This window comes from Puma concolor, chromosome A1, assembly GCF_028749965.1.
Source record: "Puma concolor isolate L17-30 chromosome A1, mPumCon1.1.hap2, whole genome shotgun sequence".
Taxonomy (NCBI): domain Eukaryota; kingdom Metazoa; phylum Chordata; class Mammalia; order Carnivora; family Felidae; genus Puma; species Puma concolor.
In genome coordinates this window covers 229,895,783-229,909,841 of record NC_141667.1, presented here as the reverse complement: position 1 = coordinate 229,909,841, position 14,059 = coordinate 229,895,783, and the positions used below count along the sequence as shown (strand labels likewise).

At 43.2% G+C, this 14,059-nt stretch overlaps 2 protein-coding genes and 1 long non-coding RNA gene across 4 annotated transcripts in view; 1 reads left to right on the top strand and 2 right to left on the bottom strand.

Moving 5' to 3' along the window:
- STARD13 (StAR related lipid transfer domain containing 13) overlaps positions 1-14,059 on the bottom strand; it is a 386,813-nt gene that overhangs the window by 233,918 nt on the left and 138,836 nt on the right. The window lies entirely within an intron of this gene.
- On the bottom strand, positions 440-2,825 carry LOC147584831 (uncharacterized). Its single transcript, XR_015253723.1, has 2 exons — positions 2,145-2,825; positions 440-1,105 (listed from the first exon to the last, which is right to left on the bottom strand). It is a non-coding gene; the product is annotated as an uncharacterized LOC147584831 (long non-coding RNA).
- Positions 2,916-4,577, top strand: LOC147584830 (uncharacterized). Its single transcript, XM_086674804.1, has 3 exons — positions 2,916-2,941; positions 2,983-3,598; positions 3,894-4,577. The coding sequence occupies exons 1-3, from the start codon at positions 2,916-2,918 to the stop codon at positions 3,924-3,926; spliced, it is 675 nt and encodes a 224-aa protein (XP_086530930.1). The 3' UTR covers positions 3,927-4,577.

Here is a 14,059-nt window from a genome sequence, read left to right as displayed (position 1 = left end):
TGGCAACACGCATTAGAATCCTGCTTTGAACACCAATTTTGTCATCTTGGGAATAAATAACAATTACCACCATTATTGGAATAATCAATATTGAGATAACAAGTAAGAAAAACTCTTGCTGACCCCTTGCGGGGTTAGAGTCTCAGGAAATTAAGAAGTATGCATTGGCAAAAATGCCATAGTCTGATGGAAATTTGGCAGCTACTACAGATTTGGAAGGCCCAAGAAGCGCTCCCAATATCAATCCTTCTTTAACAATAACTTACCCCTTTTTAAATTTAGTGATAAAATGAATATATTTGAACATCCTTCACATCTTATCCTTCCAATGATTTCATTATCTGCATTGTGATATGTGTTAAGAAATACTTCTTTCGATTACGTATAGTCCCTTCCTTCCTAAATATGGCCCCACAGCACAGAAATCCACACGCTTCAGTATCATTAAGCACTTTTACTTCTTGACTTTGTTTCATTGACGAGACAGCCCCTCACAAAGAGAAGTAGGAGTGAGTTAGAATAAGGATTTCCTTCCTTTGGGTGTAAAAAAGTAAAAGGGAGACTCAAATACCTTCAGGATTGCTCTAGACAATAAACACAAGTTTGTTATAAAGCACTGTGAATACTGTTCTATTGACCAGAGGTAATAAGAAGAAAATTTTAGAGAATTTAAAGAAATACCAGCACACGAATTTTATCTGATAGAAAAAACAAACAAACAAACAAAAAAAAAACTTAAGAAAAAAAAGCCAGTCAGTATCACGTCTTGGCAGGGTGGATAGTCTCTGGGGGTCCATTCATATGGTTGGTTATTCTGATATTGTGAACAGAAGCATAGAAAGAACACTTTTACAAATGAAGAACACTTTCCCCTAGAATTGATGCCAACATTAATAACTTAAGTATTTCAGTGTCTCGTGGCCAAAGTTCCATATTTTAGCTACCTTAGCAAGAAAACCCAAGAAAATCAATTTGCATCTAAAAGCTCCTTCATGGAGTTGGCTTGGTTTTGTGGCAATCATCCCAGCTTGCTTGGAGAAGCACAAGTTGAAGTCTGCTTCACAGAGGATTGTTTGGTGCTAGTTGAATAACCCGCTGGCATCCACTGTTAGCAGAGTGGTAAGCAGATTATGGGTAAGCAGATATTAATATTCTGATTAAACATTTTAAAACCTCATACCGCTATTTTAAAAACTAATTGCACTACTCTGGGAGAACTCTTAGACTTACCATTCTGAAGCCATTTCTAGCCTTAATTTCTATATACTCATGATCTTAAAATCTCTTTCTATGGTTTATTTCCCAGAATCAAAACCTTTTCTCTCCACCACCTTACCTAAACTGCAATTTCTACAATTCATGTGAATAAATGACTTTCCTGGACAACCTTAATGGTTTTAAGTCTTTACATTACACTCTCCTCCTTCCCAGATCTCCTTTTGAAAAAGACAGGGCTGCAGTCATCTTTGGCCTCAGCTTCTATAAAAACCCAGCACAGCCTTGGCAGCCCTCCTGGAAAGACTTCTTGTTTCCTGAAGATCCATTGATTTAACAAATTTAACAAACTTAAGTAACAGAAGCTATGAAGGAGACATTTGCAGTTAGCACTCTGAAGTTAGGAAGCAACAAATGTTTACTAGACCACAAAAATTTTTCTGACACCAATCATCACATAGATTATACAATTTAGCAGGGTAACAGGGAAAGTTACTAATTGTTATTAACTGAGGTCTGCAATGCACATACAAGTCTTTAAAAGTCAACAGTCAAAACTACCAGTTGTCACAACTTATTTCTGGGTCTAGACTGAAAAGTCTGTTTATTTCTTGGGTGCTTACTAAACGGGGCCACTGTGTTGGACAGGAAATATGGGATGAACATTTTATGCTGACAACATTGAGTGTTGAAATCATCTATAATCCCTGCTTCTAATTTGACCGGTTAGATTGATAAGGACCTCACAGTGAAGGAGATACAGTCTCTGGGCACCTACTCCAGAATGCTGTCAGGCTGCATGGGTGCAGGGGCAGAACATCTAGCAAACACACTTCAGTTCTACTTTAAGGAAAAGGGGAGGAGCCCAGGGGAGGTTAAAATCTCCCATGTCACCCTTGGTATCCCTTCCCTCTGTCCAGACTTCATACCTTCTTCTTCTCTAGAACTCTCTTCCATCCTTGTGGTCACTGACCAACTCAGGAGATACTGCTGGAAAGACAGGAGACAACAAGGTCCAGAGACTGGACCGGTGGTCAGCTCAGGGACCCTTCCAACCACACTTCCCTCAATCCCTGAAACACCTCAAGCAGCCAGCCCTTGGGCGAAGGGATCCTAAATCCTCCACTGCTCTGGAACTGTGTGGAGGGCGGCTTTCCCTTATTGGGGCAGGGATGATGCGGTGACTAACCAGACCTACAGCTCTGAATGAGGGCTCTGAGAAGGCTCAGGCCACTCACTGCATCCGTGGCCCTACAAGGAGATGGTTCCATCGAAGACAGCACAGAAGTAAGGTCACGGCGTGGGGAGGCTGGGGGAGGTGCTAAGGAGGGGGCTGGCGTTCTGACCTAAGCAAGGATTCTTAAGGACCCCTTAGCTCAGAATAATCACCTCTTCTCTTCCTCTGATTCGTGGGCAATAGGTCCCAAACGGGAGGCCCCTCTTTTGTAATCCCAAAGTGAGGAGAGCCTGATCCACAGCAACACCGGGATTGTGGGCGGCGATCCACTTGCACCAACAGCTGTCCACCTGTCCTTCCCCAAATCTTCCCCCTACCCCAATCCCCCAAACGTCTGGTCTCCCAGAACTTTGGAGATTCTCCCTTGCTTTGTCCCCCCCCCCCCCCCCCCAACACGCTGTGGAACAGGCGAAGTTGGGAGAGAGGTAGCCCTCGGTGAGGCACTCATTCATTCACCGGGTGGATGGCTGCGGAGCGCGGGCCAGCCGGGCCAGGCGGGCGCCAGAAGGAAGGAAGAGTCGCCAGGTAAGCCCGGCGCCCGCTCTCGGCCCCGCGTGGCGCTCCCCGCCAGGCTGTCAGCGCGCGGGACGGACCCCACACCGCCGCCTGGGGAGCGCGGGGAGCGCGGGGAGCGCGGGCGCTCGGGCCGGGCCGGGAGGGGGTGCGCGCGGCCGGCCCGGCCCAGCCCCCGGCTCCGAAAACCTGTGCGGGGCACCCCGAGAGAAGGCGGGAGGTGGGCCGGGCGTGCCGAGCCGCCCGCGCCTCCTGCTGCCCCGCGGCCCCGGAGTCTCGCGGGCACCGACCTGCCAGCCGTCTCTCCCGGACGTTCTTCCACAGCAGATCCCAGGCTCTGGCCGTGGAGTCCCGCAACTGCTCGCTGATGGACCGCCTGAGCTGCGTTGGGAAGGGCTTCCGTTTGCTGGTCATTTTAGATCCGTCCTCATAACGACCAGCGAGCGGGCTCGCCACCGCCACTCCCGCGTGGCCCGCAACTCAGACTCCCGGAGACCCGAGACGCCCGGCGCGGGACTCCCGCTGGGGTCCCGGGACCCGCCGCGGGCGCGACATGGGTCCGCCGCCGTCCCGCGCTGGGGGCTCCTCCGCGCGCGCGGGCCGAGATGCGCCGCCCGCCCCGAGCCCAGCAAGGTTAACCTCTGCGCTCCGTCAACTCCTCTACTCCTTTCCCACTTTCCCTCCCTCCCTCCCCTCGGCTCCGCGCTCCGCCGCTCCCCTCCCTCCCCCTCCCTCCTCCTCTCTCCGGGACTGTCTAGCGCCCCACTCCTTCCCCCTGCGAGCTTTTCCTCCCCTCCCTCACCGCCTCCCTCGCCTGAACCTGACGGCCTGGCCCCATACTCACGGAGCTCCCACCCCCTTTTCAGTTTCACTCGGAGATCAGGGGCTGTACCGTATTCCTATTTTTTGACAGTTTCCATTTTTTCAGTTTCAGAAGCCACCACCATCACCACCACCGTAACACAAATTTTAAACTATGCCACAGCTGGTGCCATTATAACTCATCAGAGTTTTCCTGAACTCAAGTCACTTGACGTCAGCTATTCAGTTTGGCTAACATTCTTCTGGAGTTGGATACGGGTGTTCTCGGGTTTTATGTTAATCTCTCCTCATTTCATCAATGAAATGATTATCTGGCTGCAACCAGCAATCAAATTAAGTGATTTAAAAAGTCAAGGGACGCCTGGGTGGCTCAGCCGGTTGAGGGTCCGACTTCAGCTCAGGTCATGATCTCGCGATTGGTGGGTTCGAGCCCCGCCTTGGGCTCTGTGCTGACAGCCCAGAGCCTGCTTCGGATTCTGTGTCTCCTTCTCTCTCTGCCCCTCCCCCACTCATGCACTGTCTCACTCTCTCTCAAAAATAAATAAATGTTAAAAAAAAAAAATTTTTTTTAAGTCAAAATATTACAGCCACTGCGTTGGAGGAAAATTAACTTGCAAATATTGAGGTCAAACCGCTAGGAACCTACATTAAATAGATTTACATATCTTGGCATTTAAATCTGCATGCAGTTTAAAAAGTAGGTGTTATGAGGAAGTGAAATATGAAAATTGAACACTTTTAAGGTATTTTAGTCAATAACATAAAGTAGGCTTATTATTAGAAATGAACTGATTCCTGCAGGGAAAAGGGGGGCTGGCTTTTGCAAAAATACCTGAGAAGTGGTGTCCAACTCATTCTGCTAGGCTCCAAAGCCTCACACGTAACATGATGACAGTGCTCGTTCAGGCCTCAGGATGTCCTGCTATCCTCAATCTTTTGCTTCTAAAGTGCTTAGAGGACCTCAGAGAAAGTAATTTTGAAAACATTCCATGTAATGCAACCATGGGATTCATGTCACACAACTCAAGTTTGGTGAGAGGAATTGATATATTGCAAGAGAAAATTTCTGAATTGTTTAAACACTAAAATTTCCAGAATCTCTGTTCTTTGTAAATGTCTTCGAACCAGACTGCCAGAGTAGCAGTTGTCGGCTGGTGTTTTTAAAAATAATTCAGGTGCTTCACGTGAAGTTTGAACATTAAATTGTCTAATCCTTTCTCTATTACACAAATTGCTACTGGCTTAAGGCATGGAAACTATCAGCTACCTGAAGTATTCCTGCTACAATTCTACACTTTTTGGAAACATTCCCTGCACTAGCTTATGCTGTTGGTAGAAAATGGAGAAATGATGGTAAAAACAATCTTGATGGTCTTATTTTGTTATTTTAAATAATCAAAAATGTTTACTAGTAAAACACACTTGAGAATGAGCTAGAAAGTAATGACTGAGCTCTTGTGTGCCATCCTGATAAACCTTGGAAACTGGCAGTTATGAAGCAGTAAGTCATGGATCAGAAATGGACTGGAAACTATGGCAGCCAGTCACAGACTAGTCCAGATAGCGTTCTGGATGCATGCCAAATACCCCTTTGATTACACCCTCTGTTTTGTATGCACGTAGTGGCAATGAAATTCTCTGCAAGGAGAAAGACCTGTGTTATCTTAAAGTACTGTGATATAGCATATCAACAAAATGTTTCACAATTACATGCCCAGGGAAGCTGTGTATTTAACTTTTAAAAAGGATCGAATTGAATCAAACATAGGCAGTAGCTGTAACATTATGTGCATAGAAATAGGACAATACAAGAATATTCCAACTATTTCACTGATCATTTTATCTCCAAAGATCCTGGACCCCCTACTATTTTCTATGTGAATACATATTTCATATTCAGATGGCACGGATTAGGGGGTTTCTTTAAAGGGCTAATTTGAAGATACACTTTTGCATTGCAAATTTGTTTAGTTCTGGCTGTAGGACAGCCCACGAATTCAGGACTGTCCAAGAGAAGCCAGATGAAAGCCTAAAGTGATCTTCCCGGAACAGGTGCCACCGGAGCAGCTTGTGCCACACAGCTCAGCCCAGCTCGCTGGCTTGCAGCAGGACACCTCACAGCTGTGCACATGCTGCTGGCACAGATGCAAGGGCTCCAAACTCAAAAGGAACCTCGGGGTTACTTGGAGTCTTTTATACAGGTCAGTAGCACCCACATGCCCTGTTTCAAAGCTGGACCTTAAGTAGGACTCCAGAAGGACTACCTTCTCCCTGCAGTCTTCACCTTGAGCAGAGGACAATAGGTCTACTTCAGAGAAAAGAAATCCCCACATGTGCTACCTTCTTACTTACTCCCCCCCACTCCCATCACAGTAGAAGAGGTGCCTCTCTGCCTACTAAGACCCGGTCCTCCAGCTGTGCTCTGTGTGCTGTCCTTGTCCCTACAAGGACTTTGTTCCAGCAGTTCTTTCCTCTGTCTCCTGTGCCCTCAACCTTCCTCTCTAAAGGCTCAACCCTCAAGTCTCTCCCTTCTTTAAACCAAACCACAACCCCAACCACCATAGCAAGTCGTCCGGCCTCTACCCTGTATCTCTTGGAAAAGAAATCTTCCCTTATCAACCCTGCAGTCTGGCCCTCCCTCACTACTTCACTAAAACCTGTCTGGCCAAGCTCATCAATAATTGGTTGCTAAATCTGATGGATGATTTGTGTGGTTGTTGTCCTCTCTAGGTCATGTGGACAACAGGACACTGCTGACCATTCATTCCCTTCCTTGTGATGCTGGCTTGTCTCGTGGCTGTCAGGCCACATGGCTGAGGTGCTTGTCTTCAGAGCACCTCATCTACCCGCTCAGTGTTGGCATTCTCTAGGTTTCAGTTTTCAGCAACCCCCTCCACCCCCCACCCCCCCGCTTTTCCTCCTGCTTTGGTGTCCCTGGGTGATTGTGTTCCTTGTCATAGTTCCAATCCTCACCTCTCAAGGCCCAGCGTGGAACAGGCAAAAGTAGTTGTGTCCAGTGTGGCTGGAGGCAGAGTTGTGTTTGACTGGCAAGTTTCTGCCCCTCAACACCACCTACCTATATGATTGTATTGTGGATTTAACGAAATAATCCACTTGGCACAAAGAAAGGATTCAGTCAGCGAATGCTACCGCACTGCTGTCCTATCGTTATCATGATTATATTGCTGTCCTATCCCAAATCTTTCCTGAGCCTCTCCAAGAGGCCTTTCCTGACACAATCTAAATAACTGCATCACTTCCTCTCATGGCATCCACGAGTGCTAATGTTTGCTTTACAGCACTTATCACTTTGGATATTTTCCTGTTTGTGGTCTGTCTCCCAGGCAAACCTTGAGCCTCATGAGAGCAGAGGCCTTGTCTGCCTGGTTCACTGGTGCGTACTCAGCGCCTAGAACAGGCTATACAGTCATGTTCAGTACTCACGTGTAGAATGAGTGATTATACTCCAGCACTGTGTATCATTTACCTTACTAATGGATATTTGTAAAATTTTCCCTTTGAACCTGCTCGTCCATGTTTCCTGCATTAGCCAGTAATGCTACCACCTGTTGAGTGTCCAAGAGAGATACCTAAAAGACATTCTAAATTCCTCCAGAACTCCTAATATTGTTTTAATTTTTCTCTGTATCTCTATCTCCAGAGGACTGGGTTTGGTTAAGTTTTCTCCTTTCCTTCTCTGAATTTCTTCTTATGAGATTCTCATTGGAAAACTATTACCCTTACTCAACTCTGTCTTTATGCATTCCCTCTGCTGAAAGACCTTCCCCTACTTTTTTTTTTTTTTCCTCATGCATTCTTCAGGATTCAAGTCAGATGTCACCTCCTCCTGGAAGCCTTCCACAGATCCCTGGAAGGGAGGCTGCGGTGTTCCTCCTCTCTTGTGTTCCCATAGCACCCTGGGCCCAGAAATCACGGAGCACTGTGGGTAACTGTTTTCTCTCAGCCTTTCCCCTGGTCCTGAGTTCCCCCAGCTAGAACTAGTATTTGGATTTCTGAATCCCATGTGCCATCTTTAGTGAAAAGCACATAGTGGGATCATTTACTGACTAAATAAATATTCTACTATAGTTTTGGATAACTGGTTATTCCTAGGGTCTGCTTCTTAGTATAAATGTAAATTTTAATTATGCCTATGGCTGTGTTGCCTCATTGTCATTAACTATCCCTCTATCTTCTTATATCTAGTTTATTAATTTTAAGTAGAGAATACATAATAATGATTACAGTTTTAAACACAGAAAATTATAAAAAGAAACATTAAAATTACCTGTAATATTACCAGGAAGAGAGGATTGAGAACATTTGAAAATTTTCCTTTTCAGTTTTTTTCTGCATATTTAAAAAAAAACTGTAATAACTTTCATACCAAATTTTGAAAAAACTTTTTCCACTTAGCGTTATTAGATCATGAGAATTTTCCCAATCTATTAAGCTTTTTAAATTTTTAAAATTACTATTATTATTATTTTTTTATTTTTGAGAGCGAGCAGGGGAGGGGCAGAGAGAGCAGGAGACAGAAGATCCAAAGTAGGCTCTGTGCTGAAGGCAGAGAGCCTGATGCGGGGCTCGAACTGGAGCCACGAGATTATGACCTGAGCCACCCAGGTGCCCCAAGTTTTTTTAAATATACTTTTTGGTGAATGTGCAAAATTCTGCTGGATAGACATACCATAATTTATCTTAAAGCCTTCCTAAGTTTGGACATTTCATTCCAAATTTCTGAAATTACAAATAATATCATAATTAGTAACTTTGGCAAAAAAAAAGATCTTTTTTCTTTCATCTTCTCTTAATGCTATATAATTAAGACTCATAACCACTGCACCCACAACCACAACAATAAGCAGGACTTCTATAAGCAGTACCCTTCTATAAATAAGACTGCAATTCTATTAACTTATCTCTTCTGCTCCCCCTTCTTTTAACTCATTATGTGCCATCACCCCTTACACCCAAAATGGAGAAGCATATTCTGTTCACTTGCTGAGAATTTTGTCAGAAGCCTCTGCTTAAGAAAAGAATTCAGTTTCTAACTGTGCCAGGCCAGCAAACCTTTGCCAGGAGCCTATGGTTATGATCCATTATTTCAGGTTGTTTTTCAGCTTTACTTTAGGAAATCACCTTACTTATAGTGACCCATTTCCCCTCGCTGCACAGTAGATGGGTAAAGAGCTCACTGTGACTCCTTCCATGCAAGTTCTTTCCCCAAGAGAGAGGTGATGTGGCAACCATTCCTTCAGTGCTCCCTTCAGGCTGTATTTCAGGGTCTTGTTATGGATATTCTGAAATGCAATCTCATTTGTTTCCTCATAAAAGATGTTGCTGAAAGTTCTGGAGAAGCTGGCTTTTCACGCTGGATCCTTGGCTCAGGATCACCAATCAGCGGCTGTGCTGGTGGGTGGGTCTTAGTGCCCCATTGCCAAGCCCTGAATCTGCCAATCTTCTACTGCTAATAGTTTTGATTGCTTTGGGGTTTTGTTCTCTTAATTAAAACATTGTTGGGCTCCATGCTTTCTTGGAAGCAAATTCAGTGTTAGCTGTGAGCTCTGCACTGCCGATCAGTATCTTTGCCTATGTTTAGTATTATACTCATGTACACTGGGAAATGCCTGGAATCTTCAGCCTTAATGTCATGTCATAATATTTCACTGACTTTACAAATATTATAATTCCTTTCTGTATTTTTCACATACACTTGTGGGGACTATCATTACCACCCAGGAGATCTTGGGTCAGTGTGTCACAAATCACTTATTATACTCACAAGCTGCTGGATTGAAGAAGTGTCCTGTGATTGGAATCACCTTGATGTCTGCTTGAGGACACCCTGTGGCATCCTTCAGCCTGTTTACTCCGCCATAAAGGTTGAGTCAATTTAACTTCCTACACAACCATACTTTAATACACTGATATAGGCAAATTGATTAGTGAAGATTCAGCCATTTTGCTGTGACTGCCTGTAAACAAGGCTAGTTTTAGACCTCAGCATGTTTTGGGGACACTGAAATGTATACTCTGAAGCATTGTCTTGGTGCTACTATGCTCTTTAAGGTCAATAAACATATCATATAAAGAGCTGTGAAAGGCAGCTCCCTGGCTCGCTTAGGCAGTCAAGTGCCTGAAGAAGGTTAAGGAGACAGACAACTGGTTGATACCCTGTCTCCACATCAACTGGCTGTGTGATTTTGACAAGTTGCCATTCTTTTCTGTTCCTCAGCCTTGGCATCTATAAAATGGGAATAATAATAGTGCTTCCCGCAGAGGATTTTTGGCAAGGATCCAATGCAATGATACACGTAAAATACTTAGAATCGTTCCTGGCATATAATGAACGTTCATTAAATTTTAGCTATCATTAGTAATATTATCTGGCCTATATCAATTCTGCAATTCTCATGAGATTCCAGTCCAGCTAAGTTCTGCGTAGCCTCATACTAAGTAACAAGAAGACACTAAAGAGTGTTAGAGAATAGCAATGAACTGGGGAGGTATAAGGATGGAATGCAAACCTCAGCTCTGAGAATGATAAGCTGTAGGACTGGTAGAAGCCACTTAACCTCCCTGAACATCAGTTTGCTTATTTGTCAAATGCAGACGAGAACATTTGTTCTACTTACCCTGATCAAAGTTAAACTACATATGAGAGAGTCTTATCAATTCAAAGCTGTTGTAGATAATAGGAAAGATTGGAGAGAATCTACGTTTGGAGCTGGTATGTTTCCTACTCGCGTTAAAAAAAATGTATTTATTCAACAAGTGTCTTTATTCTTGAGCGACACAGGTTTCCTCTGGTGGCCCCGTGTCCAACCTGCTGATATGATTTAAAGTCAGTTAAGTGTGTGGTGTGGACAGTCAGAAGGGGCTGGGACCCTCAGCCCCTTCCCTGGGAATTATATCTCCCACTGCAATTATATTTATTCCCCAGATACACATGGAGCCAACCTTTGTCATCTTTAAAGACAGGCAGCCTATATTCCACATTCTAGAGGAAAATCTGTTGGCAATAGCTCAGCAGTAACTCCTAACTTTTTACTTAATCTGAGTAGATCTGGCATTTTCTTTAGTAATTTTTTCACTAATAAGCCTTTGCCCTAGTGAAGCACTACCTAGGATAAAGCACTTTGTATGTATTACTTAACATAATAAACACATGAAGTAGGCATTCACTTTAAAAAAGACAAAGAAACAGGCTCAGAAAAGTTATGTGACTAGATTATCAGCTAATAAATTATAGAACTGAGACTCAAAGCTGATCTCTATTGCTAAGTCCAGGTCTCCTTGAGCCCGCACCGCCCCCCACCAACTGCCCGCTTACCACTCTCCAGAGCCCTAGTCCATCACCACTGATGATCCTTTGCCTATAGAACTTTGGAGGTTGTCAGTCAATGCATTATAATCATTAAAGAAATGGCATCTGTTCATTATTTAAAGTGATCTAGAGTTAATTTGCATTCAAATCTATCATTAAGCTGTTGGAAAAAGTCTGGTTATTTAATATAATTTTTGGAGTTGAACCAATTTTCATGAAATGATGACTTCAAAATAACTTCGGTCTTCCAACCCCTAATTTTTTCAGATGCAGTGAGGGGTTATAAGGACAGACTGAATTCTGTCAACACCCAGAGACATTTCCTTGTTATCTATAACAAAACTCTAAAGAGTGAAAACAATATTATAAAGTATATGTCAATTTCTGATATTTTTAAATGTGTAAACTTCAAGATGTATCTCTTCAGCAGAAATTGTCTAAAAGTAGCTGACTTTTACAAATTTTAAGTGTTTTCCTGTTAGTGCCTTATGATAATGTGGTGAATACAAAGGGAGTTATTATGTGGCGAATACAAAGGGAGTTTCTGGGGTGGGGCGCCTGGGGGATTCAGTTGGCTATGCTTCTGACTCTGGATTTCAGCTCAGGTCATGATCCCATGGTTTGTGAGTTCGAACGCTGAATCTGGCTCTGCACTGACAGTGTGGAGCCTGCTTGGGATTCTCTCTCCCCCTCTCTCTCTCTGTCTCTCCCCCACTTGTGCTCTCTCTCTCTCTCTCTTCCAAAATAAATAAATTAATTAAAAAAAAGTTTCTGGGGCAATGGAAATTATTTTTATCAGGTAATATGTATTTTTCTCCTGTCTTCTCCTCTTAGTTGAAACTTTTTTTTCCATATGGGACAATAAGTATTTCCTATATCACTTCAGTTATGCCCCATTGGCCATTCATTACTAATAATATATTGTTGGTATGATTTATTTTTTAGTAAAATATTTTTCAAGTATCATTTAAAATAAAAATACCTGATATTAATTAGGAAAAAACTAAAATTTCAAATCCATCGTTTGAGTCCTGGGAGGTCTTTGCAGATTTAATTGATATTTATTGATATCTCTATTATATTTTTGTGGCTGGGGCCTCTGTTTTATGTATCTTTGCATTCCTTGTGCCTGGAACTGTGCTTGGCGTTCTCAAAAACTAAATAAATAAAATGGATGACTGAATGTGATTTTCTTAACTTGTAGGTCTCAGCATAATTGTTACTACTTTCAAAGGCCTTTTCTGACCACCTCTGTGTGCCCCTCTTACATGATCAAGCCTCACTAACTCTGACCATAGCACATGCCCACGTGATATTTTGTGTTTGTTTATTTTGGTTATTGCCTAACTTGCCCCTTCACTAGATTGTAAATTCCAGGAAAGCAGGGAATTGTCTTTCTTTCTGGACTTTCATTCCCAGCGCCTAGGGCAGTGTCTGGTACAAAGTAGACACTTAATGAATGCATGTGACAAATGAATAAATAATACATCATTTGCTAGGAAAGCTCATGTGACCACATGATCTTGTCCCGTATCTTCTGGAGAGCTTAGTTCCTTCAACTCACAACTGCAGGGATCTTTGTCTCCAGCTTGCCTTTACTCACCCCCACGCCCCTTGGACACGCCCTGGGCTAAGTCACCAGTCACACTGCTCTGCTTCCAAAATCTCCAATCTTCATCCCAGCTTCTATAATGATCTTTTATCTTTTCAGCATTCCTCATCTTGTCTCATGATCTTTGCTTTTGCTTTTCCTTTACTTAATCAGTCCCTCTCTTTGGCCTCACACCCTTCCAAGCCTTGGCTTAAGCTCCATGAGCCAACCTTTCAACCACTTTTTCATTACACACACACACACACACACACACTCACACAGCTGTTTCAGTTTCTAGCTATTCCACGCCCATCTGACAAAACCCCGATATTCACTCTTCCATCCAGGCCACCACAGGCTGTCGGTGAAATCCCAGAACTGCATGGACAGGTGACACAATGCTGGTGAACTGAGAGGTGCCAGCACATTTTCACCATGTCTCTACCTGGGTCTTTTTCTGTTCTCAAAACCTCACCACTCTCCTCAAGGCCCATGCACACTCAAAATCATTCTTTTACTGTGGTAAAGTACGCATAATATTTATCATTTCAATTATCTGTTGTATACGATTTGGTGACATTAATCACATTCACAATGTCGTATAAAAGTCACAACCATCTCTTCATCCTCAACAAAAACACTTTACTTATAAACAGTAACTCTCCCTTCCCTGCTGCCAACAGCCCCGGCGATCTCTATTCTACTTTCTGTCTCTCTGAACTTGCTTACTCTAGGTAGCTCACATAAAGCAACCACACACGCCTTCTTCCCCCTTGCCCTCAGCATTGACATTTGCTGATGCTTCACAGAGAAAACTGAGAAATTGGCAGTTCCTTGAATGCATCACACCCTCTTTTGCCTCAGTACCTTTGTACCTGTTCTTCCTGCCTGGAACACACTGGCTCTTCCTTTCTATAGATAAACCTAAACTCCAGAGAGTAACTATTTCATTCCCCTATTGGACTGTGACCCCCTGAAGGGTAGGAAGTCTTTAATCCCTCTCTGGAATATGGTGCCAAATACACGGTAAGTGCTTACTGTGTATTTATGGAATGAATAAGAATTGGAAATTGGGGCTAAAGAGTGGGTTAGGGAAACTGGGTGTGACCATGTGTTTGCTATCCAAAAACATTGAAGTATTAGCACCAATCCGTTAGACAGAAATTGGTAAAATATGCATACAAACAGATACGCACTGAGTCACAATTGATAAAATAACCAAGAATGACAGGAAATAATAGTAATAAATAATAGTAATAAGTTGTAGTAAATAAATATAAATAAAAAATAAATAAATAAGTAATAAATAGAAAACTAGTAATAAAAATAGTAATAAATAGTATAAATAAAT